Source organism: Channa argus, chromosome 19 (assembly GCF_033026475.1).
Source record: "Channa argus isolate prfri chromosome 19, Channa argus male v1.0, whole genome shotgun sequence".
NCBI classification, from domain to species: Eukaryota; Metazoa; Chordata; class Actinopteri; order Anabantiformes; family Channidae; genus Channa; species Channa argus.
In genome coordinates this window covers 15,479,533-15,505,568 of record NC_090215.1, presented here as the reverse complement: position 1 = coordinate 15,505,568, position 26,036 = coordinate 15,479,533, and the positions used below count along the sequence as shown (strand labels likewise).

The window sequence follows — 26,036 nt, the reverse complement described above, 5'->3', positions numbered from 1 at the left end:
CCAGCACTTTTTTGTTTGTTGGTGGCATGAAACTGCGATCACAGAGCTCAGCGCCCACATTTCACCCATCAGAGAGGAGTGGAAAGGAGGCCACCAGCCCACCATTTAGATATGCTTGGCTTTGATCTTCTCTATTTTTGGCAAAACAAACCAAACATAAAAAGAAAAAGATCATCTGCTGCTAGATTTTGCGTTGAATATTGCTCTGGTTATGTGGCTTTCGTAAAACTATGCGTTCCAGCATTCAGCACGCTGCTTTCTAAAGTTCATCCTGCACATTGAAGTGAAGCTATGGCCTTACACGACTAAAGGTTGTGGCCTAACATACCTAAAGTTTTAGACATAGTGTCACCTGACTGTCTATCTAACAACTGTCTTGAGAGCTGTGGCCTTTGAGAGGCCAATGCGGGTATTGTCTTTGTTTCAATTATGAATGGGCATCCGTTAGCATCTACTATGAAACTGCCAAGTCACAACCAAACTCAGACGTGGTTCAGCAGTTTAGAGTATTGCCACAGACGATGGCACAGACAGTCAACAGGACGGCATTTAGTCAGATCGAGAATGTTGTGGATTTCAATAGCCACATTCAAAAATGTGTTTCCTACCATACGTTACACCAGTGAAAACATTCAAATACTTTCCCATGCATAGTAGATTGTCGATGTCAGCACGTAGTCCTGAAGTCATTTGTAGTATGTACTTGAAACTACAGTTGCACCTCCTTCCTGTTTGTTTTTGTTCTGCGTGGATGGAGCAGCAATAAACAAAAGTGTGGTAGATTTCTCTTATTTTTTATTTTTGTTTTGAACCTAAAATCTCATTTTTATTTATTCAGTTGCAGCAAGACATTATGAAATGAATGAAAAATACACATTTAAAAAAAAAGTATTTACAATAATATACAATACAATTTATACAGTGATACCAGGAATAATGTGTTTGTTATTGACTAAAAAATGTGTTTTTGTTTCATGTGTTAAATGTTTACTATTGTTCTGCATGGAGGAAAGTAACTCATAGATAACAAAATAATGATGATGATGTCATGATGAATTATGCTCAGGAGTCAGCATTTTAGATAATGTGTCTGCAGTTAGTGAGAATGTGTATTTATATGGACAGGGCGGGCGTGGTATCAGTGTCTGACATGACAGAGGGGCGCTTGGGAACTGCTGGTGTTTTGCTGACCCCTTCCATGCCCAGACCAACAGCACACATCTTCATAATCCTCAGGAGGTCTTGTCTAAACCGAACTCCGATGAAGACGTACAGGAATGGGTTCAGGCAGGCGTGAGTATATGCCAGGCTCTTGGCTATCTGTCCAGCTATGTCAACAACTATTACAGTTTCACACTCTGTGAAAGTAGCATTGGCTGCTTCCATGGCCTCCACTATGAGCAGACTATTGTAAGGCAGCTGCGAGAGGACAAACACGAGCACTACAGCAAAGATGACACGTAGGGCCTTGTGCTTTTCAAAGCTCCTGGCCTGCAGAAGTGTACGAATGATAACAGAGTAACAAAAGAACATAACTAGCATAGGAAGGCAGAAGCCCATGCAGATCTGCAGGGACAGGACCAGGATCTTAGTCCAGTTGTTTACATTGTCCCAGTAGACCAAAACACAGGACATCCCGCTTGAGCTTGACTTCACCTGTGCAAAGATAAACTCTGGCAGGGCCAGGAGAGTGGAGACAATCCAGACACCTAGGCAGGCAAGTTTGCTGTAGAACAGCCTCTTTCTCTTCGTGTTATGGGCTTTTGTGACTTGTACAATAGCAATGTAACGGTCCACACTGATGCAGGTAAGCAGGAACATGCTGCTGAAGAAGTTGATCCTGTAGACGGCTGACACTAATTTGCAGAGACCAGTGCCAAAGTCCCAGCCCTTGATGGCATCAACAGCCCAGAAGGGCAGCATGCACAAGAAGAGGAGGTCAGCCACAGCCAGGTTCAGCAGGTACATGTCGGTCATTGTCTTCAGGCGGTTGCGCACAGTGGTGTAGATCCAAACCACCATCAAATTACCGATGGCACCGAGGATGAAGATGATCCAGAAGAGAGGTGGTTCATATTTGCCACGAAACGACCTGACCCCGTCTTTTTCACACAGACCTGTGTCATAGTCTGGGTAGTCCGAAGAAGACCCCTGTATTTCAAAACAGAAAAACAGATTATTCCGTGTGGTTTTGTAAGGGGGCAGCCTGCAAGAGATACAATGCTGGATCATTACTTGTTTTGACTTTCCTGTCAGGCGTGTTTTGTTTTTTTTGTTTCTATCCCGGTTACCCAACTCACTAACTGCTTTCAGGGTTTCATAACATGAAATGCTTCTAGTGGGGATACAATGATACAACATCAAACAATGTCTGTGACGTACAACCTAACCAGAGTGTGCAAAAAACTGCTTTCAGGTGCAGGTGTTGTGTCTGTACCAGACAAACCACACACAGCACAACTTCCTGCTGCTATCCAAGCCTGAGGGGGTGAACGATCCTGAGGGGCTCCACATAGGGGCCCACACCAGAACTCAGTACCCTAGAAACAGCAAATATAGATGTAGGGCAGAGATAAACAGCAAGGTGAAGCTGGGGCTTGGCTTGACACAAACAATGGAAAATTTGATGCTCTTTCGGCTACGACTCTGTGGCATTTGAGTATCATACAGATGTTTGTTTCAGATAAATCCATTGTACCTGAATCATGAAATGATCCAGGAACTGGTGAATGTTTAAGGTTAAATGTCTTACCACAAAGAAAGATAACAAAATCTATCAAAATTAATAAGGAGAATGTGCTGTGGGCATATTTTGGCATATTTTAAAAAGTGACAATGTTCTTACTACTACTACATACTGCAAGACAACAACCTCTGCACCACAAAAACACACGAAAATTCCTCTTCCACTTGTGAAAGCATTTCCCTGTTTATGACAGTAAACAGCAGTAATGCCACTACTCAATCACACAGTCGATCAACAAGACTGAAGACACTACATCGCCCATTTTACACCGGCGTCATTGTTACACTTCATCTAAAAACAATACTTACAGTCCCAGTATAATCAGGTGCTGTGGTCATAAATGTTCCTAAAGTCTCACTGGTCATGTTATCTACAAAGAAACAAAGGATAAAAAAAAGGAAAAAAAAACAAGGTCAAACTTTTAATACAATAAAAAATATTCTAACGTAACCTTAATGGCTGGAGGAATAATTGTGTGTAGAAATATCACTTACCCACTCAATGATGAAGTACAGAGAGCAGCCTCTTAGTCACAGTCTGTCAGTAGGTCTGGGAGTGCTGCTACCCTTAACAACCAGCCCCATCTCTTGCTTATATGCTTTCCCTTTAACCACAGGATCACGTGCTGGTATACAGTATATCAATTCATCTCTGGTTCAATCTGCACAAAAAGAATGACACACAAGCCTCCGGCGGCACCTTTGTTTAGTATTTCAAATGTAGTTATACAATGCTACAGCTACACACGACAAGTTGTGTCAAATCTGGATCAGTGATAGTTTCACGGGAAGCCTGCGACTATTCAGCTTCACCTACTGAACCATGTACATCAAGCTTGAACCAAAACAATGCGCCCACATTCCCCTCCACAGCCGATTAAGTTTCCAGTTCAAGCCCATTTCTGACACATTTTGTGTGCACAGGTGGAGCACTTAACATCACAGATGAGTGATGCATGAAACTGAAAACCATGACGAGTGAATAAAGTCCCAAACGAGAAGCAGTAGTTATGATGAGATGTTTAAGAAAACCCCTGCTGTCAAATAACATTTCCAGACGCAAAAAGCTCAGGCAGTGTGTCAGTTCCTTAAAATGACTGTCATGTTTTTTGTTAAAAATATCCTTTTGACTTCAAAGTGCGAGGGAAGTCTTCATGTGATGCTTCATAGGATCTTACTTTTAAGCAAGAGGTGGTGATGAATAATGCAATGCATTTCTTAAAAATACAACATCCTCTTTTGTGATAAATTACAGGGATGTTAGACCCTTAGATGTTTATTTTTCTAAAAATGTTGAACTATGCCTTTAACTTTACCTGAGGGTTTCATCCAGCACAGTAAACAACATAAAAACTAAAGATAAGACACTGAACTCATACCCAGAACCCATACCCAGCTGCACAGTACCAGCCCCAAGCCCGGTCAAATTGAGGAGGGTTGCATCAGGAAGGGCATCGTGTGGTCCAATGATCCGCTGTGGCGATCCTGAACTTAGGGGTAAACCCCCCCCCCCCAAAAAACAATAAACTCCTTCAATAACAACACACTGCAAACCACATGATGTGTTAGAAAATGTTTCTCTTCTTCATTTTGGCAAACAGAAGGGAAAAACGAAAACCCATTGGTATTGTTTTTGGAAAGTAGAAAATAAAAATGCCACGTGTCACATAGGTGACCACACCAGTACAAAACACTGCAAAGAAGAAAGTCCCTCTCATACCAAATGCTTCTCCTAAAACCAAAGGAAAACTGATATATTAGCAAACTCATGTAACCACCAGAAAAGAGATTGAAAATAATAAAGTGACTAATTATAATATGAAGTCATTGATTGTAACCGACCGGTTTAAGAACACAGAGCCAGCCATGGCAGGTGTGGTAAAATCAGTTCTCTGCTTGTGCTTTACTCTGCGAGTGTGTGGCTGTGTGGGCTCCTAAGTTTCTCTCGTTAGCTACCACCTCACAGTTTCACTTCCTTGACTGACTTAATATTTTCACGGTTAGCATACCAAAAACATGCAACCATGGAGGATGAATATGTAGGTCCGCAGCTCTTTGGACTTCTACCAATTGCTGGTTGCGTTTCTCGATTTTGCTCATAGTGCAGCAGGAGGAAACGACTGTCACGATAAGATGAGAGCTTTCCTTCTGGGAACAAGCTGCTGAGCTAAGTGGCAGACTGAGAGGTTTCACACTAACTGCCAGCGTGCAGCTGATTGATGGCATTGTTCTGCAGAGCACCAACCCGTGCAGAACAAAGACCTACTGTCGAAATAAAACTTGATTCATTAGAAACAGAAATTGAAGACAGTGTCGCGTCAGGTCTCAGGTTGAAGATTATAGACCCACGAGGATGCATTTCGATATTTGCAAAGAGATTTTCTGAGGCCTGTGTTGCAAATTGCATTGTTTAGTTCCTGTTTAGTTTGTTGAGAGCTAAGTCACTTCCAGATAGACTTTACTGCCCCAAGCAAGGTTTTTAGAGAATGGATACATGTATTCCTATAAAAAACAGACATAATAGACATGTGACCACATACGCACCTATATATACAAAATGTTTATACTACCACACAAAAAGGGCAGAGAGGGGACTTGAATCCCAGTCTTTACTGCAAGGACAGAGTAAATAGCCGAGTCACTGTGCTAAGGCACCTAAGCCTGACTATGCAGAATGGATCTGACTTAACACTTAGTCACATATAAAATAGTCTTCACCTTGTGACTGTCAATTCATTGTTACTGTTCAGAGTCACAAGGTCACAGAACATAACTATCGTACTGGTGCAAAACGTTTAACAGTGAGGATTCTCTTAAATATAATTCCATGTATTGATTTGTGCAATAAACACAAAGCGGTATTTGGTATGAGCACCTTTTGCCTTTCAACCTTTTTAAGAACTTGGACACGTAGGTTTCTGCAAGCCAATCATCCCAGACACGGTGCCTCTGTGAGGACCAGGCTATCTGTTGCAGGACCCCCGTTTCTTCTTGTGGCTGAACAGCTTTTCGCAAATCTTGTTTTATACTTGGCCTCATTGAATTGCTGCAGAATGACTTTAGGACCCATCATACAACTCAGGATGGTATTAGAAGATAAGATCTAAACAACATCAAAAGTGTTAGAGAGTACTGCAAAAAAATGCAGCCATTATCATTTCCTTGGCCTTTACGATAGCTTGAATACTTCTATATAATAACCTGACTTCTACACTACATTTGATAAAGCCTAAGTTTATTTAACATAACATGATAATTTCAGACAATTTCAAGTTCCTCCACCGGCTTTAAAAATATGAATTTGTATGGCAGCCACCTGGTGAGGATATGAGAAGTTTAGGGCTCCAAAACATTCTCACGGGTCACAAAAAGCTTTAGAGGCCATGAATTAGTCACCAGCATGACATGATGTAAGAAGTGTGGTTATGACTGTTATTACCTTATATGAGCTTTGTAGAAATGACAAAGAAGGCAAAACGAGAGTTTTACTACTTGCTGAGCTTGTTAATGATGTTATTTCAAGAAAAGTTATATCAACAAGATGAAAACTAACAGATTGAGAAATCATTCTTAGAAGCGAATCAGAGATGCATCCGGTAGTTAAATCTTGATCTGTGCCTTCTTGTTGAAGGTGACTGATGTATAAAAGTCACATATTGTACCATTTTTATGTTTTCCATTCTCCAGAGGGGCTGACTGGGTCTGTCACTCGGTAAGACTCACCTGAATATGGCATTCAGCAGGTCGCTGCTAAGGAGATAAAGTGTTCTGTGAGGTGTTCTGTGAGCCACAGAGATAACATCAGTGGTAGAGAAAAAAGAAGGAAACCACCATAATACATGTATGTACATAATACATACACTGCATTTTACCGTTTGTCCTTGACCTTGCAAACTGCAGCTAACAACAATCTTAACTACATGTGACTTGTTTAGTCCTTTCAGCCTCGGCTGTTCTTTGTATGTGCTGTTAACTGCGGTTGGCTTGCTAGGTGATGGACATGGTCAATATTGAACCTGCGGAACATAAACATATTAGAAAACATAATCAGTCAGTTAACATGTATTGTCAGCCTTTTTTTCTACCCCTGCTGTGTCTAAATTGCTGTACAATGTAATAAAGTACCTGTTATCTGTTACTCCTCTAAAAATCACACCCTCATTCCAAGACTCTACACTGTACTCTGGATATCGCTCTATGAAATGGCTGTAAATTTGTCACATGCAAAAGTCTGCTCGGTGGCTCTAAAGAAATGCCAAACAACAGAAGCCTTTGTCTTGCTCATGAAACCGAGAAAACCCCTTTGATGCTTTTTCAGTGAACAGGAAGTTGAGTGGGTACAGCCAACTGGCATATATTAGTGTACTGTATGTATTTGTCCCATATTGCAGGGAAAGTACTGTCACTGTCGCGGAGTTAGAATATGAGCTTGGTATGTGCTGAATAGTCACCACTTCCTGTGTACCTGCCAGCAGTGATTTATTTCATGCACCGGCACACAACAGTTCATCATTTGCATCCTATCTGAAATTACTAGTTTTCCCATGGTTGCTATTGTTCAGGTACTACTCATAGGAAACAGATGCACATGCAAGTAGTAGGTCACAACCATAAGAACGTGTGTTTCTACTCTCTATTTTAGTGCATGAATTAACAGGTGGATAAAGAATAACACACCTTTATGTAAATCACGTATCTCTTGTGTTTTAATAGCAAAAGCACGTCATTTTAAAAGCTATTGTTTTAAGTGTCATAGGCCAATCACGTGTTTACTCATTAGTAACCATTTTCCCCCACCCTTTCTTTTCCTGCACCTAAAGGCAGAGAGTTACATCATGCATACAACACATGCACATAATGCAAAACACAAGTTTAATTCGGGACATACTGTGGCTTTAAGAGTTTCACTGAAAACAACATGGGGTTGACATCTAACTGTCTGGTGGCCACCGGTGCCACTCTGCCACTGCATTCTGGTTAACACATAAAGCAAAAAAAGGAGGAAGCAGATGAATAGATTAAAGTTGTTGAATTCAAAACAAATTCTGGCACGATGATAAGTTCCTTATCAGACCTTTGCAAAACTGATATAGGATGCATATCAAGATCATCATTTCAATTCTTTCTGGTTTTCTAATGTTTTACCATTTCAAAATGGTGAAAGGATGTGATCTAGTATTAATAAACTGGTCAACCTATCTGACTCAGCAATATTATATAGAGGATGACTGGGAAATGAGGGCCACTCTAGCTGCTTAGTGGCTGAAGCATACGCCACAAAGCCCTAACATTCTCAGTCTTAATCTGAATGCACTGTACATTTCACGATACCTTTCTACTTCTTTCTTGAAATTCTCTTCTAAGCTCCGGCCCATCAGGCAGAATTGATTAAAAACATGTTTGACAGTATTGGGACAGTATTAGTGTGATTTCACACTGTGTTCTGTGAACTCACACAGGGATTAATATGTAACATGTAACTTATAAAATTGTTATGTGTAGCACAATGCACATTCAATATTATACAATACAATACATTGCCTATTTTGCCACCTGTATTTTAGAAATACACTTTCAACATATAGGTTTATAATTAAATGCACCCATGCATGAAATTCTAAGACAATGTGACGATGCCAACCTGCAAGGACATAACTCAGTTAAACTTATTTAGTAACAGCTTTTATTTACCCATTATTTGCACAATACAAACTAATGCACATCTAGTGTAAGAGAGGGTAGATGTATCATACTCTACAAGAGCATTACTTCATGCACATCATACAGTATGTTTCTACTGATTAGCCATAACATTAATACCACCTGGTGGTTTTATTGCAGAACAGGCACTCAGGATTATGGCTGTGCAGCCCCATCTGCAGAAACTGCAACATTCTCTGTGTTCTGTTGCTCATGGTCATCATTAGATTTTTACCATGCTGACCATTAAAAACACCAGGTGGATTTAATATTGAGGCTGTTTTTTTTTTTTGCGAAAGCAATACGAAAGGTAGACTATACAAATGTCAATTACAGTATTCTACGAAGTTTGTTTCAGTACGCGGGGAAATTGAGCTAGGCCACTATTCCTGCCATTCAATATGCAAGTTGCAAACATTTTCAATAATCATACTTTCAGAGAATGTCAGATCATTAGAAATGTTTATGTGTGAAATGCTATTAAATATTTCAGTAACAAAGCAAAGCAAAAGGGACTTCAAATGGTCAAAAACTCAACTAAATTATCCCACTGTTTGCTTAAAACTCTAAATAACTGATTGGTTTTGGACTACACAATGGCTCCTGAAATTAAGACTGATTAATAAAACAGCAATAATATCCCAGTCCTAAAAAGTTAAACCCATATCCATGTGATGATAGTACTGAAAAGCTTCAGACAGCACATAACTGTCGAATTCAGCAAATGGACAAGGCCTCTTTAAACAGGGACATGATACTGTAATTGCCTAGAGCACTGGGGGGAAGTCTGCTAGCTACTGTAAATGAATATTACTTGTGTGTATCGTTAACCTTCGTGCTTCTGTTCTTTACTGAAGTCAAAAACTACTGAAGATGCCAGATAAATAATGAATAAACAATTCCTCATGGAAGAGCTTTTTTCTGTCTCTCTTGTTTTACAGCAGCAGTGAAATTGTTGGCTTCTTATCCAAACCACAGGCATACGCATTTTGGTCCTGTCTTACCCTCCTAACATCTGTTTAACCAGCTGTCTTGGGCAGAACTCATTCATTTGGCTCATATCTGAAACAGACAAGCAATAAAAATCTGATATGAGGCAAGTTGACAAGATGTAATTGTTGTTATTATCCTCCAGGATTTGGATTGACGGACGTTTTTGTGATTGCACAGTTTAATCATTACTGATATACTCACCTCTGCAGTCGTTTTCTAATATCCTTGAGCTGCTCATTCTTCTTGGTCAGGATCTCCTTCATGTTGCGGTAGGCTGTGGTTTGCTGGAATTTCTTCTCCAACTCCTGCACACAATACAAATACATAAGCATGTGTAAATAACAGCACAGAAATGAAGTGCACTCATACAAAAAAAAAAAAGTACTGAAATATTTGCTAGAAAAAGTGTCTTAGTGACACTGTTCACAGAGTTATGCATGAATACGGCAACTAAGTACCTTTAGATTTTATTTCGGATTTTATAGTGTTTCGAAAAGACTTTGTGGTTGTGGTTTGATCAGACTTCACTGACATAGCGGCCTGAGACCAGGAGCAAAGAATCCCACATCAAATTTTCATTCAGATTTATCTAAATTCAGATTTGTAGATATTCAGTATGTCTGTGACGAGCACCTTTATCCAACAAGGCCCTGCCTACTTCCAAATGGAAAGAAGAGCAAAAAGTGACAAAAATACCCAAATCTCTCATATAGAATAGAACCGAAATTGTTTTACTTTGGCGGAAAATGAACTGAAATCCATCTCTCGTGGTAGGTTTTTAGGGCCTTTAACTTTTAATTGGTGATGCTGTCAGTAGGTAAAGACCACTGTGATGTACCTTCTCTGCCAAAGCCAGCTGTTCCTGCACTCTGAGAAGCTCATGTTTAGCAGAGATCAGGTTTTCCTGCAGATCCTTCTGGGATGCAGCATTGGCACTCAGAGACCTTTCATAGTCTTCTTTTAGAGCTGTCACTGTGTCCTCTAAACTGCTTATCTCCTGCGATTGAGCAGCATGCTTAAAAGAAAAAAAGGATGTGAGTTCAGGTGGAACAAATAAATCGTTTTTTTACGTAGTTGTGCTACACGTGTTACAGGAACACTATCAGCAGGTGACAGCAAGTGTTTAGATGTAAAACAATGAAATCTGAAGACCTGAAATGCAAAGGAAATGTAAAATGTCACACTACTTGCTTGTCAATGTGGAACAGTACCTGCTGTTGACCTTGCACCTTCTGAAGGTCTTTCAGAGCTCTCTCCACCTTTGTTTTCTCATCTAGTGCACTCATTGCCTAATAAAGGTAATCAAAGCATGCATTTAACATGTAAACTGGTAGAGTACAGTTTGGTTCATAAAAGTGTGTAAAAAAAAGTATTTTATACCTGGGATTCTAAAGTCCTCAGCCTTGATTTAAGTTTGTCATTTTCTTCCTGTAGTCTTGCTATCTCCTAAACAAGCAATCAACACAGATGTGCACGAGTGCATGAACATGATATTGATGATGCAACTATCCACAATGAGCACATGCAATCCATTCAGCATATTTCTTTACCTTGTTGAGAAGTTCAGATACCCCACTTTCATTCAGTGGTGCTAACTTGGGTTTGCTTGTTTCCTGGTTTATCTGGGAAAAAGTAAAAGCTTTACAACTGCTGTAATCAACTAGCACTTTCTTAGTGTAAATCACATTGGCTATGCATTGTTATTGTTTTATTCATGATGTAACATAAAATATAAGACCCTATTTTTAGATCTGTGTGTTTCTTTTTCTTAGAAATATGAAGATAGGATACACAATTTGAAGTGTGAGTAGCCAAACCCTTAAAAGACTAGTGCATTACGAAGTCAAATGGTTTTGGTAAAACCACACAGCGGCCTCAGGGAGGTGTGAATGTGATGTTTGACACGTTTATGTGAGCACTCCAGGCAACCTGACATACAAACTACTTAAAATGTGCAGCAGAGCTTAACTGCTCTCTAGCCTTTTATGCGGGTGTAAATATGTTTTGAACACATGATTAATGATGGCTACATTGGATTTACACTGTTTGAAGGTCTACGTGTGAAATTTTACTTACCTTATTGGTGGTTTTAAAGTCAGTCTTCTCAAATTCAGCCACTTGTTCTAACAACTCCCTATAGAGGTAGAGAAGAGTAAAGAGTTAATAGGACAGAGTAAAATAAAAAGCTTGAAAATATATAAAATATTGTCTACTTTTCTAAAATTAAACATAACCTTTATCTATAAAATAGGAAGCATTTTGGTGTCAGTTTTTTTGTATTCAACCCTAATGGAGTGTAACTGACGTGATAAGCTGTACTACATGTGACACAACTGCGAGATTTCCATCTCGCTGTTTATGTTTATGTTTTGACATTACAATAATCTACTATTTGGCAGTTATAAGGGCTGGCAAGGAAAAAGTACACCCTTGTTCTTGATGGCAGTTTAGTACTTTTGCTATAAGATATATGCTTGTGGTGAACAAATGAGCCCCATGAAAAGCTTAAATGTGGTTTTGAAAAAGCAGCTGAACACACGTAGACAGTGACAAGGGGCGTATTCCTTGCTTTAGACACCATAAAAGTCACGTAGGGCTAAACTCTGCTTGGAGGCTTGTTTATCCACCCACTTTGTTCATATCACAAACAAAATTACTTCTTCAAAACACAGTGTTTTAACAAGGTGAAGGGTCACGGAGGTTAAAAGTTATCTGAAGTTCACCTGAATATCACAGAAGACCGAGACTACATTTAAACCCGTGTAATGCAGTGTGGCCCTTTACTGAGACCATCAATAGTCATCTGCAGAAGGTGGTGAATTTTATGACCTTTTTGCTCCAATACAGAGATCACCAGATGTCACGGGAGGGAGCATGGAAAAGCCAAGCTTCCTCCATCTCACAGGCAAAAAGAGGAACAGAACGACATATTGGGCTATATTTTGACCTCGTGTTTATATTTCAACCAAACATTGTGAATCTAACTTTAATTTCAGACGCAGATCCCTTAAGCTTCTATCCCTGTGAATAACCTTTACTGGTTGAAATTACATCTATGCAAAGACCTGACTAGATGTATGCAAATAACTCTTTTATCAAAATGTCAAAAGTGCAAAGTACTTGTCAGTACTTGTTGTCAGTTGATATACGTCATGTCACTTGTTGACATGTGATTTGTCTTTGTTACTGAAATCACATATGCATATCCACACTACTTTATGTTTAGGCTTGTAACGTTGGGGGAAAAAAAATGAAACAAACATACTCTTGGCACCTTGGCCATCACTGTTCAGTAACAACAACAAGAAACTGTATAGAATAGAATGGAATAGGCTTTACTGTCATTACACAGAATAATAATAACAACAGTCCACTAAAATATAATACAATAATAAATAAACAGTTTTAAAATGAAAAAAAAAACTGCACCAATTTTACGTGTTTTTTTTAAAAAGTGTATTAAAATCTATTAAAAAGTATCTTTAATGTACTAATAACTCGTGTTATATGCAAGCATGTGGCTTGGCAATGACCTTTTTGCCTGGGACATAACATGCAACAGATGAAAAGCTACACTGTACTGAGGAGGAAGTTAACTAAAGTACAAAGTGGAGGACTTTTTCTCATGAACATGAAAGTGTATTACATGTTTGGTGCAGACCTCAAACAACGCTGTGAAACTGTGAGACCTTGACCTCTCACATTAAATAATTTTAATTTGAAAATGTTTGACAGGTATCTTTGTGTTTATTATTTCCATTTATGTCCAATTTGTGGGAACAAGCCTGACTAAGTCATCCTCCTTCAAATACTTGTTGTTAGGTTATTAACATAACAAACAACAGGAAATCTAAATTTGCGCCTTCCTCACTGCTCACCTGTTCTCCAGTTCTGAGATATCACTCTGCAGACGAAGGTAAAACTTCTCGGCCTGGGAGAAAAGCTGCCTGAGCAGCAGTACATTGGTGTGTGCTGTGTTGATTAGTTCCATCTCTACCTCCCCACGCACCACCACCTGCAGCCCGTCCAGCATCTCCCTCACCTCATCTACTGTATATGTTTCCTCCACTAGCCTTCAGACAGAAACATACATGCACATATGCACACACATCAATGACCAATCTTAGCTGCAAAAACATTTAACTACCCCAGTGTTTTCCCTCTACAGAAGGAGTCTGAAGTGAAATTTAAATAAAGTTGAACTTATCATCAAACAATGCCACCACAAATCAATTACAACCAGTCACCTGCTATCTTTGAGTTCCTCAAAGCATGAATCAATGGTCTTGAGCCTTAGGACCATCTTCGAACGGGCAAATCGCATGTAATTGATGACTTCGTTCTGATGGTGTTCATTAAATCCAAATTCAGCCTTCATAGACACAAAAACAAAGAACTCAGTCACAAAGGTCAGTGCCAGTCAAAAACAAAAGGTAGACAGTGAGAGGCTGTAATGGAAACCAACACAAGCTGATCAGCTACCTTCAAGAGGATTTTGGGCTATTATGTGAAAGGCCTAATAATACATGCGCTTGCACATGCTATCACTGTAGATGCTCGCTGTCTGCTAGACTCCGAAACTAGTCGAGCACCACGTTAAGAAGAATGATAGGCGTATAAAAGTCAAACAGATGGCCTGGGCACCTATGAAGAGCCAGTGAAAGCTGCTACTCACCATTGTGGCTGTGCAGCTAACGCTGCCGTAACTAACTTCGCTAGCTTGAACACAGAGCCGATCCAACTGGGAAATGAGTGTTTCAGCCTCAAACCCAGGCCACGCAGCGAACAATCTAATGACTTATTGGAATAGGTGGTTCTAGTAAACTCCCGAACACTTAAACTCGGTAATGATGCTTAACGGATGTTATACAATAGCTGTAGCGTTCAGCATTATCTGGCTGGCTGGCTAGCCTAGCAACGCAGCTAGTGTTTGCCCTGAGAATTCCTTAGTAACGGGGAACAGCGTCATTACCTTGGTTACCATAGGTGCGTTCATCGGCGCTACGTACAATACGCAAAAAAATGTTGTGTGGGCTAAATGTTCGCAATATTTATGCACCAACGTTGCCAACGTAGTCAAATTTCAAATACGTAAACATGGAGGTGTGATTGTTGTTACTGTCTGCTATAAAATGCATATCAAAATTCTTCACTAGTCATTGTCTGCAATGGAAGCTGATTTTGAAATAGGCCGCAAATCTCGGTTTGTAAGTAGCTTAAGGGTTTAGGCTCAAAATGTATTTTTCATGTACTGCTATGAATAAAAAAAAGTGTCACTCACTCGTCAGGCTTTTAACTGTATTAAAAATCTGACGCACCATTCAAATTTATGCATCCCATATCTCGAACCAAGTCCCAGGAAACGAGTCTATTCCAGCTATCAGCTCTTCTGCATCAAGATTTTTCAATGTGCTGTCTTTGTTTCAATTACATATAGAACTTCTTATTCATATCTTCCACAACTGTGTAATATTTTCTACTTATCTAATTTGATCTGCTCTGATTTATTTTGTCTTATGTTTTACATAAATTATTTTACTTACTAACGCCGCATTAAATATCTTAAATATTTCCTTCATAAATGGATTATTAATGCCATATCATGTAAAACACTTGCTTGTGTTTGAAAGGTGATAAAGAAATACTTATCTCCCCAGTGATTGGAAAAGCATTCTGCTCCATACGACTTCTCACTAATGTATTTTTCAGCTGGGTCATACCGAAGAGCTATAAACAAACTAAAACTAAAGCATGTCGGCTATAATGTGTAAAATAAAGAACAGTTAGGTCCACTTCAAAGTATATTATGCAGCTGTAGATGGCAGTATTGCATTACAAAAGAAATCTGATGGGTGATGCAGGTCCTGAGAACGTCACTTTACAACAGGCTGAGAGACAATACACTGATATTCAGCACAAGGCCAACCATTGGTCTTGCAAAAAAAACTCCCCAGAACAGAAGTGACCGAATATTATGTGCCAGTGGTTTTGAACCCAGTTCTTAGGACATAAAGGGAGTAAAAGGAAATGCAGTGATAAGTAAATGTACATTATCTTGACATAAGAGCTATCTATTAATAATTTATATTTCTTATTTAGGCAAATTGTTTGGTGGAATCACCCATACTGCTAGAGCAGCAAAAACCTTTTTTTTTAATTTTTTTTTTTAGCTTGAGGTGATTTTCCACCATACACAGTGTTGTTGTATTCAGTACTAACAGACTGAAGATTGGGACAGCAAATCAAGCTACTGGTCAAAACAACATAAAAACATTTGACACTAACTGACTACAGCCTGCATATCACTGAGATAGAGCTATTGTTAGTATAGTTTGTGAATTTACACATTTACACTTTTTCTTTGGGACTTTAAACACGTTTCGTTGTTGGTCACACAACATCCATATGTCCTTTAATGTATCCATTACAACACAACACAATTACCTCACTAATAGTATTCTTTTAATACATCTTTGTACTGTTTGTCCACTTGTCTACTTGTCTTCGGTCACTGTCTGATGCCTAAAATACATCACATTGTTGTTAAGAAAAGAAGGAAAAAAATTTCCCCTAATTTCTCTCTAGCTGTAATTGAATTATACTAACGGGCAGCACATGGTAGGTCACCTAATCAGATGCCTCATAACGTGACCATTCTGTGCTGTCCCGCTCAAATTTACTATGTATCATCAGTCAGAGGGGCCAAGATGTTTCCCCTGTACCTTCATTCACGGTGAGTTGACTGCAATTACAAGCAGGGACTAACACTGTAATTCAAATGGGGTTACAAGACTTAGATTATCCTCTCACTTTTTGTGAGGGTTGGGTTATATTCTATCATTAGACCTTGCTGGTTACATTTCATTATTCATTTGTATTGTAGCTCCTATGGTCAATCCACAATAGGTCAAAGGTTTTCAGTAGCTAATTTATAAACTGTTTTTTTAACTGTCAAAGGAATCAAATAAATGAAGAATGTAATTCATTAGAGGGCAAAATTATGCAAAATAATACAAGCGATAAAACAATAGTTTAACACATAGTAAAGTAAGCCATACAGTATAAAATCAAACTTGTAATGAGTTTAAATGCTTGAACTACTTAGGGTGGAAGGATATAAAATATTACACATTATATGTACTGTTCCTCTACATGACAGTTTTAAAATTTTAATAGCAAATATTTGTTCTGATGTACTTCTGTGTGCGTATGTCTTCATGTTCTGGGTGGTCTTGAAGAATTGATGTACTTCATTTGTTCACCTTTAGCCTGCCGGAGGTATTGCTGCATTGACGGGACAGTGTCCCTAAAGGGCACAACAGTACTGTTTAACCAAGGATCACTTAAACCTGCTGACACATGACGGCGCATGAAATTCACCAAAGAAAAAAAATTAGAGACCTTATCTCGTAAAATTACGAGACAGTGGTCATAATCTCGTAATTATGGGTTTTATTACGAGATACGGGAGTTAGGGATCTCATAAATATGAGAACGTTTCAGAACCTGCCTTTAATTAATTAGGCTTTTAAAATGTCTTCAGTATGGCATAGTTCTATGATCGTTTTAAATACTTTCAAAACTCTATAGACAAACATAACTGTCGATAGGTAAATCGGCGGATTTAGCTTTTCGAAATGTCAACAAATAGGCGGTAAACTGAGCCTTTAGACTATAAAGCGAGATTCAATTTGCACTGTGACTCTTCGTATCCATGGCAACACGATACTTCCCGTTTCCTGTAGAAGTTGGTCAAACGAGCGAAGTCTTGAACGTTTAATGTGGCATTCTTCAAAATCCTATGTCGAAATTAGAAACACAGAAATTGATATTTAAGATCATACTCAGTAAGTCTTTGAATCGCCTAAATAAAATTGAGAATTAAGAATTAAATTCGGTTATCCTAAACCATGATGCCATTGTCATCTCAACTAGCAACAAATCAATGACCACTATAACCTTTCTACTCATCTTGATCTCTGGATCTTTAAAAATAATTAAACATTAAATGTTAAAAGTGTTCAAACGTGAGAAGAGAAACAGGAAGTGTTATGCTTCCATAGATGCAGAAAGTTGCACTGTGGGCTTTAACTTGTCCTCATTTGTTAGCCTATATATTTACATTTTGCAACATTAAACATACCGAATTGGCTAATAATTGTTAATTTTCGCTTTGTGCCATTGGACGTAGAGATAACTCGCAGATTTCCTCGTATCAATGAAGGAAAATTAAAAAACGTGACGATTTTCGTACAAGTTCTGAGGTGTCGCCTTCCAATTGCTGCCTCAGAAGAAACATGCTTTATGCTGCAAATTGAACCTCACTTTTTAGCCTGTTTGTTGACATTTTGAAAAGCTAAGTCCACAGAATTATCTGTTTTACTATAGAGTTTTGGAAGTATTGGAAACTATCACAGAAATACTGTGATACTGAAGATATCCTAAACACCTGATTAGTGTAAGGCAGGTTTTGAAACGTTCTCATATCTATGAGATCCCTAAGTCCCGTATCTCGTAATTACGAGAAACATAACTCGTAAATACGAGATCCGTATCTAGTAATTACGAAATAAGGTATTTCATATTTTTTCTTTTTTCTTTGGTGAATGCAATGTGCCACCTTATTTCAGTTAAAAACAAAATGTTTTAGGAACAGGAACAACGCTATATGTAGATTCTAGAGTCAGGTATACAGGTGAATGGAAATAGAGGCCTGTGTGGTTTTATTTGTCCAACACTGTGGGGTGATAATGTATAAAAATTGATTTTGCTGTAGGTGGTTGAAGTGCGGCTCGTTTTAAGGACGAAAACAAATAATTGTTTTCTTAAGAAGTCAATTAGCAAAAAATACTTGCGCAAATACATGAAGTTACATTCTATTGTGTGTAACGAACTTCAATCTCTACGTCTCATTCAATCTCTACCCCATTCCGCAGTTTTCAGTCATACCGATCTGTTCCGAGGTCGGTTTCACTTCTGTCTATCAATTCAAACTCTGAAGGAACTGTTGCAGAACCGATCTCGGGTCAGTTGTCACCATAATTTCGCGTCCCGACGAGCCAATCAGCTGACAGCCGCATGACAGGCAGACCTGGCGCGTGCGCAGTAGCATGTTTCTGGTATCAGGAATATGGCAGCGTCCTGAGCTCTATTGGGGGGAGTACGGTGCAAACTGAGTAGCTTCACCAACAGAGTGGGAAAACAGACGCAACGGCCGCACTCAGAGGAGGGTGGGGGGCTGAGGGACGGCTACAAGTAACACCTGTTTCAGATTTTACAGGTAAAGGCTCCCTTTAGGACTTGCCACTTTCATCAAGCCATCTTTTTTCACGTTTGCTTGATTGAACCCCGCTGCTAACATGACTAGCTAGCCCCTGTCTAAAACCTCAGTGATGTGCTAGTTAGCGCTAGAGCACAGCTAACCAACCATTAGCCTGCCACGGCCCCTTATGTGCATTTGGTAAACAAACTCTTCTAAAAGAAGTGTTTAACGTTGTGTGTGGTTTTACGTGGACGGAATGTCGATATCGCGAAAAATGTGCTGTCGTGCTTGTTTTTAGCCAATCTGTTAACCGCGTAGGCCTCCTGCTATAAGATGGTTTGGCTAGCTACTTAAGAGCCAGATAACGTAGCGTTAATGGTACTTTACGGATTCGATTTTCAGTTTGGAAGTCAGCGCCTATCCCCAGGTTAAAACTCGTAACTAACACTTGTCTTTTTATTCAAAGACACTCAAAAAAACAAATATACATATAAAAAAGAATCAGAAAGCGTATTTGCATTTTGCAAAAAGTTAATGCAATGGAAATACAACCGTGGGAGCAGATGAAGTGTGAAGGGTGAAATTTCCTTTCTTGGAAGATAGATTGCTTCATATAATTGGCAAATAAAGAGAGGATATTGCAACATATCTCCGGGGCAGGAAAATGTGTAAAGGAGAAGAACAAATCAGAATCCAGCATTATCTGTTGAGTTGCATTTTAGGGTATGTGAAAATTTGTTATTTGGGAACTTACAGGTGACAATTAATTTTCTTATTGGCCCAGTTTTGGTATGGTAGCTTTAACCTTGTGAGGTTTTACACCTTGTGTAAAACTTGTCATCTCAAGTTTTACCTTGAGATGATGGTGCTTGGTTAGGGCTGTGTATTGATGTAATGGCACATGATAGTTTGACCTTTGTACTTGCATTTTCTTCTCTTCACACCTTCCAAAGGGAAACGGATGATGTAACTTTTTCAATAGGTAAGTTATGTGACATGCATAAACTAAACAAACAGGCAGAGCAAAAGAGCTAATTGCTCTTTAAGAGGACAACGCATAGAAACCATTGGTCTAAATCTATTTTGTTTGTGTTCAGCAATATGCTGCACCCTGTTTTCTGTAGTTCAGATCGGTCCCTTATAGCGGTTACAGCCCAAATAGCAGAGATACTTGGTTACAGATATAAACATAATAACAGCAATTGTGTTATTGATGTTATTGTCTAAAACATTTTGAAAAGGTGTGATGCATGCCTGAAGCACGTTAGCATATAAACAGATAGGCTGCATTCTATTTATATATCCTTCCCTTTTCCTGTGTTTACGTTTTTCTTTTTCTTTCATTCTTTTTTCCGGCTAAACCTGGTCTAGAATATTGCATAACAAATCTTGTTTTTTTTAACTGACTCATTACAGTAATATAATAAAAACGGCACTGCCCTTTACGGCAGCAGCAGAGAGCATGCTGTGCACTGCTAACTTCTCTTACTGTCCATTCTATTGGGTTAAATTCATTATGAAGCTCTCTGAAGGAAATGGTGATGCAAAATTTAGCTCTAGCCCATCCAGTCTTATGGCGCTTAAAACTAGCATGTATGTGCACCCTGTCTCTAAATATCAGACATTTTTCCCTTTGGTGAATTGTGGGTTCCATCATTTTGACTTATTTTGCTGCTGCCTGCTTCATTTGCACTCTGAATCAGAGAGGAAGGAAACCTGGAGTCAGATTTTTCCAGAATCCTGACAGAGTGCTGACACAGGTTCCCCTTGTTACTGTGCAGCCAACAGCAAATTACCTTACTAAAGACAGGAAAGGAATTATTCACCTATTTTGTTTGGTTCAGTGGTCTGGTGGCGGGTTTGTCTTTGTGGCCTTCTTGTCTTATTCACTGTATTTCAAGTAGGCTGTCGTAAAGTTTCAAGATGTAAGATGGGGAGGGGGCATCTTTAGATGGCGTAACAGGGGTATTTGTTGACGTTTTAGAGTGGCTATCTAAAGTAAATAACAATGATTTTCATTCAAATTAGGCAATAGGATCAACACTAAGAAAAAGCCTAACCTTGGTTTTATGTAAAGGCTGTCAATAAGTAACACTGGCTTTGTCCCAGACTTTAACACATGCTTCCCTAGTGTGGTGTTCTGCTGCTTTAATGCTTGGGTGTTGGCACAGAATGGAAGGACTTTTTACCTCTGCCATTTTTGCTGTGCCCCAATTGTTCTTAAAGGAAGCTTCTTTTCAAACGGATTCTGTGAAAATGCACGTATATAGAAGAGAGTGACGATTACAATAAAGTGCTACCGGCTGCATTGATGCTATGAGTCAAGGCTGAGGCGATGACAAAAAACAGTCAGTCAGTCGTGGAGCAATGGACTACTCTCTCCTGTTGGATAATTACTGTTTATTCTGTATTAGTCCTGTAGTCAGGGGTGGGTATAGTGGGAATCTTTTCCTTTTAGCTTCAGAATGTTTAAGCGCCGTGTGAAAAGTGTGAGGTTCTATGTTATAGAGTGCATTACATAAACCTATTGTAGTACTGAGTCCTAAAGGTCTGGGTGGAGTTTATTTGGTTGACTTTTATAGAATGGCTGCCACCTGAGATCTGAGGACTTCCGCTGTGTAATTAAAGGAACATTTTCCCTTAAGTTATGGTCGAATAGTTAGTCCATCTTTTTACTTTCTGCTTTTCCGTGTTGAATATGTATAATGTTTAATGCTGGATTGTTGTACTAAGTTTTCTTCTGTTTTGTAGGTCCTGTAAAAAGATGAATGTCATCAAAGAAAACAAAGATCTGGCCTGTTTCTACACAACCAAACACTCCTGGAGGGGAAAGTAAGACCAATAACATTTCTTTTTTGATTATTTTAACCTCATCTATAAGGTTTTAGGGTCGGCTGTGTTGCCTATATTACATCTTCTTTGTTTTGCTTGTAGGGGTGGGGCCGTTCATAGAATCCACAATTTGGTGCTTTTCATATTTCGGGGGTAACTGTATTAATTGTGATATGCTTTTTGTAAAGCATGGGAATTGCAAAAATGAAAATTCAGGCCTAGAACATAAATAACGTGAACACTTCTTTATTGTTAGGACTTCTTGTGAAGCCTTAAACAAATAGTAGGTTGCAAAAAAAAAAAATCAAAATTGTTATTTTTATATACAAATAGCCAACAGCATAAACCAAACACACAATGTACACTATTACTTAAGATCATTGCATTGTTTATTCTATTTTTCATTAATGTGTTGCTTATGTGTTGGCGGTAGGAATAGAACGTAGCTTAAGCACTTCAATCATATGCTGCAACCTTGCATCCACTCAAACTGAATGGGGTCAATTTTTATTTTAATTGATCCAGTCTAACCCTGGTTTGTCTCCAAAACAACATCAACTCCTTTTTAGAAAATCCTGAAATCCATACTCGGTGCTTCTACGGTGTTGCCTTTCTTTTCTCAGCCCAGAAAAGGAGGTCTGTAGACCACTATTGTCAATCAGTAAGCAGCGCTAGTCATGTGTATTTTGTAGATCTGAACTGTCTTTTGAAATGGATATGGCGTATTTTTTGTCTGGACACAGAACATTAGTTGCTGCTTTACCCACTAGTGCACATGAAATTACACCTTCTTGATTCACTGATATTTTTACTAAAACCTTCATTAGGAATGGTAGTCAATAGAATAAAAGGTAAATACTGTATTACATATTGAGTACAGATGAAACAGCAGCCTTATTCCAGTACTGTAAAATACATTTACCATACACTGATAGGGCAGGTTTGCCATTTATTCCACTTATGGACAATATGACCATTGTGAAGCTCTTATCACATTTACTTTAGTTGTATGCAATACAATGTATTGACCTAGCAATAGATGTGCACTGGTACATTACATTAAAGTAGAAGGATCTATCATGTAAACACTGTATGTAAATGACCGAGTGTTTCCAAGCTTCCACTGATCAGATGCTTTAGACATAATATACAGTATCTGAATTTTACTCAGTGCATCGGTCAACTGTTTATTTTATTTTAAATGCTAACAAACTACTCACTTTAGTATTTGCATGAAACTAAATGAGCCATCAGATTTGTACTGGGTGGCTCTCAAAACTAATAGAATAGACAAGCTACCCGTTTGAGCAGGGAGTCACTAGGATCACATTACTAGTACCTGCTTTTTAAATGTCTTTGTCCCATTAGGTAACTTAAGCAGGTCTGCAAAGCATTAGCCATCACCAGAGCTTCATCCTGCTAATGCTTCCTGAAGGGTCCAGTGAGACAAGTGTTGATGCATGTGTGGTGGACAGTGGAGGCTGATTCCCTGTTCATAGAGACACGGCGATGCAGTTTAAAGCCACATTGGTGATTTAAAGTCTGCCAGCTGACCTGAGTTTGGAGACTGTCCAGTCTTGGTGAACAAATGGCTGCATCAGTTAGTTGCTCAATTTATTGCTATTAATTTAACTAAATCAGAAAGGGAGAATGATGAAAAAGTAGTGGACAGCAAGAGAAAGTAGACAACCAGGAGAGAGCAAAATGTGCATTGAGAAATAGAAAGCAAAACCTTATTCGGTGCTTGTTTAATGTAACTATAGTATGTGGGTTGTCAGTTTAGGGTAGTTCATGTGATTTGGTTAGTAGACTGATGTCATCTTCCTGTTGGTTGCAAAAAAAAAAAACCCTTCTCAACAGCTTTATTAGAAAAAAAGGAGAGAAAGAGAAGGTGTCAGGATCCTTTTTCATTTTTGATTCCTATCAGCATCACATGTTGTGGGCAGTCTGTTTGCCTTCAATGAGTAGTAGCATTCAAATTTTACTTTTTGCCTTATGTGGCATAGTCAGCAAACATACTTTTTAGCTATAGTAAGACGTTCAAATTTTGGTTAATTCATTAATTCACCATGTCCTGTTTCCGGCACAAAGTCATTTTAGACTTAAGCATAATGCTTATTGTTCCACAGATAAAAGGATCTCAGCTCCTCCCTGTGAATGCAGTCAGACATGTTTGTGAATAGTGTGCTTCCTACGGCCACACAAATGCTGTGATATTGGATAGAGGTCTAGAGAATGTGGAGAATTTGGAGGCCAAGTCAACACCTCAAACTTGTTTGCTCACATGCCCATTGTAGGCGATCTTGGCAGTGAACATAGGGCAGCGTTGGCACCCTGATTAGCCTTTTGTAGGTCTTCACCACTGTAGATTGAGAACATCCCACAAGAACTGCTGTTTAGGAGTTGCTCTCACCCAGTCGTCTAATCTTTGCAATTTGGCCCTAGTGGAAGTTGGTAAAATCCTTGTTGTGTGTTTCATCATCATCAACTTAAGGAGCAAAATGTTTACTTGCTGCCTAATATATCCCACCCAGGTGCAATGGTGACAAGATAATCAATGCTGTTCACTTAACCCGTCAGTGGTCATAATGTTATGGCTAATTGGTGTGTATAAGAAGTAGACGTGCATTATGGTAGGTGATATTCAGAATCACTTAATGAACCAATGTAATACACTGATATTTAAAAAAAGTTCAATCACAGATTCATTAAACTGCAAGAACAAACAGCCATAGTAAAATCTGATTCATTTGTTCCGGTGTCATTTGTGTCCAGTTGTTTTTTTTGTTTTTTTAATTGACGAAACAACAGATCTTGTTTAATTCAAGTCTTGTTAATCTGGCTTGTAGAGAATATCAGATTGGTCTACAATCTACATCCACGCAGTTTCTATGGTTTTTGCTTTTCAAATACACCACTCTATTTTTTTCTATATTTGTTTAGATATATCTTACATTACTGGTGTTTCTATACCTTTGCATATAATGTACTATAAATAACTGTTGTATTTTGTCTTTTCAGTTTTCCCTTTTTATTGTACAACATGCAGCTCTACCTCCACCACTTTGCTTCTGTAACACGTAATCCTTGCTGAGTCTTGTTTAGACCATCACTGTATAGTGTTGTTGTAGATTTGCATGTTCTCATACAAACAGTAGACTTTGTTGTCTTCGTAAGAAATTCAGCATATTTTTGTTCAAAAGTAACTGTCATGATGAAAATTTATTTTGGACAATATTGCCACAGATGAATCTGCTAAATCAACTTGTGGATATACACACAGTAATCATAGCAGGACAAATTAATTGCTGTTTTAGTTGTTTCATTGAAAATCACCAGCCTTTTTTTTCAAGCAGAAAGGCAGTTTAACAGGGTGTTTAGTCAGATGTAGGAAGTTGCTTCATGTCATACATTATGAAACATTAGAGGTGGATGGAAAACATCTGCTGTACAGTATGGCTAATTGAAGATTCAACCGGTTATCATAAACTGCACCTGTAAAACGTATTTTTAGAATGTTCTTTCCTTTCTATATTTTCTACTTTATTAAAGAGTTTATTATCAGCATCACTGTTTTACCCATTTGGCACAAGTCATAATATGCATTACAACACTGCTATTTTTTTAAGGCAGGTTTTGAATTTTGTCAGTGTTTTCCTTACAGCTGTTTGGATTTATCCAATTGGTGTATTAATTCAACACAATCGTGGTCTTCATTTTTGTAAACACACTAAATATCTACAGAAAGGGCGTTTTCCATTGTAGATACCCTAGTGCAAGGTAGTTTTAAATCTGTGTGGGTTGATTTCCTTTCTTGTGTGTAATTGGAAATCTAAACCACAATAACATAAGTTGTAAAAGTTTTAGCTGTAATGTCAGATGTATGTTGTTTGACTGAATGATGGAAAGGCACTTATAATTATTAAAACTCCTTTGGGTTTCTTTTCTCAAGCCATCCCACCCTCCTAAGTGTAGGAATTACCTTATTTTAAATGAAGTGAAATGTTTAACTAGGGCATAAGGAATGGCATGAAATGTATTATAAAGTTCCACTTTCTCATATACACTTCACATGTTAATAAGTACAACCATTGAGGGTGTTGTTGAAACCATGAGACACTGTAAAAATAATATAAGATATTGTTAGTCTTACAAACAGATTAAAAGGAGAAATGTGGATGGTTGAATAGAGCATCTGTACGAACATAGATATATGGGGAAAAATTAGCCCACAGAGAATGAATAATTAACAAGGTTTATGCTGACAGGCAGGTTGAAGCAGCCATTTAGCACCAAGGTCAAGACCTTTGAAGAGACACTATCCTGGGATCGGGACACAGTGGTTCAGGCTTTTCTAAAGAGGAATGAAAAAAGGGGGAGGACATGCATTCGTATAAATGTGAGAAAGTAGGATGTGGGATGTACATGGATCTAAGATTCCACGTTGCTTTTGCCTCAGGCTGCTGTCTCTCTTGTCTCTTTGTGTCAGTCACATTCTTCGTAC

General features: G+C 38.6%; 3 protein-coding genes across 9 annotated transcripts in view; 1 reads left to right on the top strand and 2 right to left on the bottom strand.

Moving 5' to 3' along the window:
* Nucleotides 1-773: 773 nt before the first annotated feature.
* Nucleotides 774-6,001, bottom strand: LOC137104853 (C-C chemokine receptor type 9-like). The gene is made up of 3 exons (XM_067486616.1): nucleotides 3,241-6,001; nucleotides 3,055-3,116; nucleotides 774-2,151 (listed from the first exon to the last, which is right to left on the bottom strand). Exons 2-3 carry the CDS (start codon nucleotides 3,109-3,111, stop codon nucleotides 1,114-1,116), a joined length of 1,095 nt encoding a protein of 364 aa, XP_067342717.1. The 5' UTR covers nucleotides 3,112-3,116; nucleotides 3,241-6,001; the 3' UTR covers nucleotides 774-1,113.
* Nucleotides 6,002-8,405: 2,404 nt separating this feature from the next.
* Nucleotides 8,406-15,127, bottom strand: lztfl1 (leucine zipper transcription factor-like 1). 3 transcript variants are annotated; one of them, XM_067486617.1, is made up of 10 exons: nucleotides 14,411-15,106; nucleotides 13,686-13,810; nucleotides 13,317-13,511; nucleotides 11,515-11,572; nucleotides 10,989-11,060; nucleotides 10,819-10,884; nucleotides 10,650-10,727; nucleotides 10,277-10,453; nucleotides 9,640-9,743; nucleotides 8,406-9,507 (listed from the first exon to the last, which is right to left on the bottom strand). In XM_067486617.1, exons 1-10 carry the CDS (start codon nucleotides 14,432-14,434, stop codon nucleotides 9,489-9,491), a joined length of 918 nt encoding a protein of 305 aa, XP_067342718.1. In that variant the 5' UTR covers nucleotides 14,435-15,106; the 3' UTR covers nucleotides 8,406-9,488. The 3 variants fall into 3 exon arrangements, with proteins under 3 accessions (XP_067342718.1, XP_067342719.1, XP_067342720.1); XM_067486618.1 differs by lacking the exon at nucleotides 14,411-15,106 and adding an exon at nucleotides 14,114-14,402; XM_067486619.1 differs by lacking the exon at nucleotides 13,317-13,511 and having other exon boundaries at nucleotides 14,411-15,127.
* A 3,422-nt stretch (nucleotides 15,128-18,549) lies between these two features.
* Nucleotides 18,550-26,036, top strand: part of LOC137104913 (dnaJ homolog subfamily C member 13) — a 29,451-nt gene continuing 21,964 nt past the window's right edge. For 2 of the 5 annotated variants that reach the window (XM_067486777.1, XM_067486780.1), the window contains exons 1-2: nucleotides 18,550-18,718; nucleotides 21,452-21,532. In XM_067486777.1, coding sequence (XP_067342878.1) covers nucleotides 21,465-21,532 — 68 coding nt within the window. In that variant the 5' untranslated portion in view covers nucleotides 18,550-18,718; nucleotides 21,452-21,464. Of the gene's footprint in view, nucleotides 18,719-19,636; nucleotides 19,683-21,451; nucleotides 21,533-26,036 lie in introns of those variants that run through there. The other 3 variants (XM_067486778.1, XM_067486775.1, XM_067486776.1) reach the window with 2 other exon arrangements.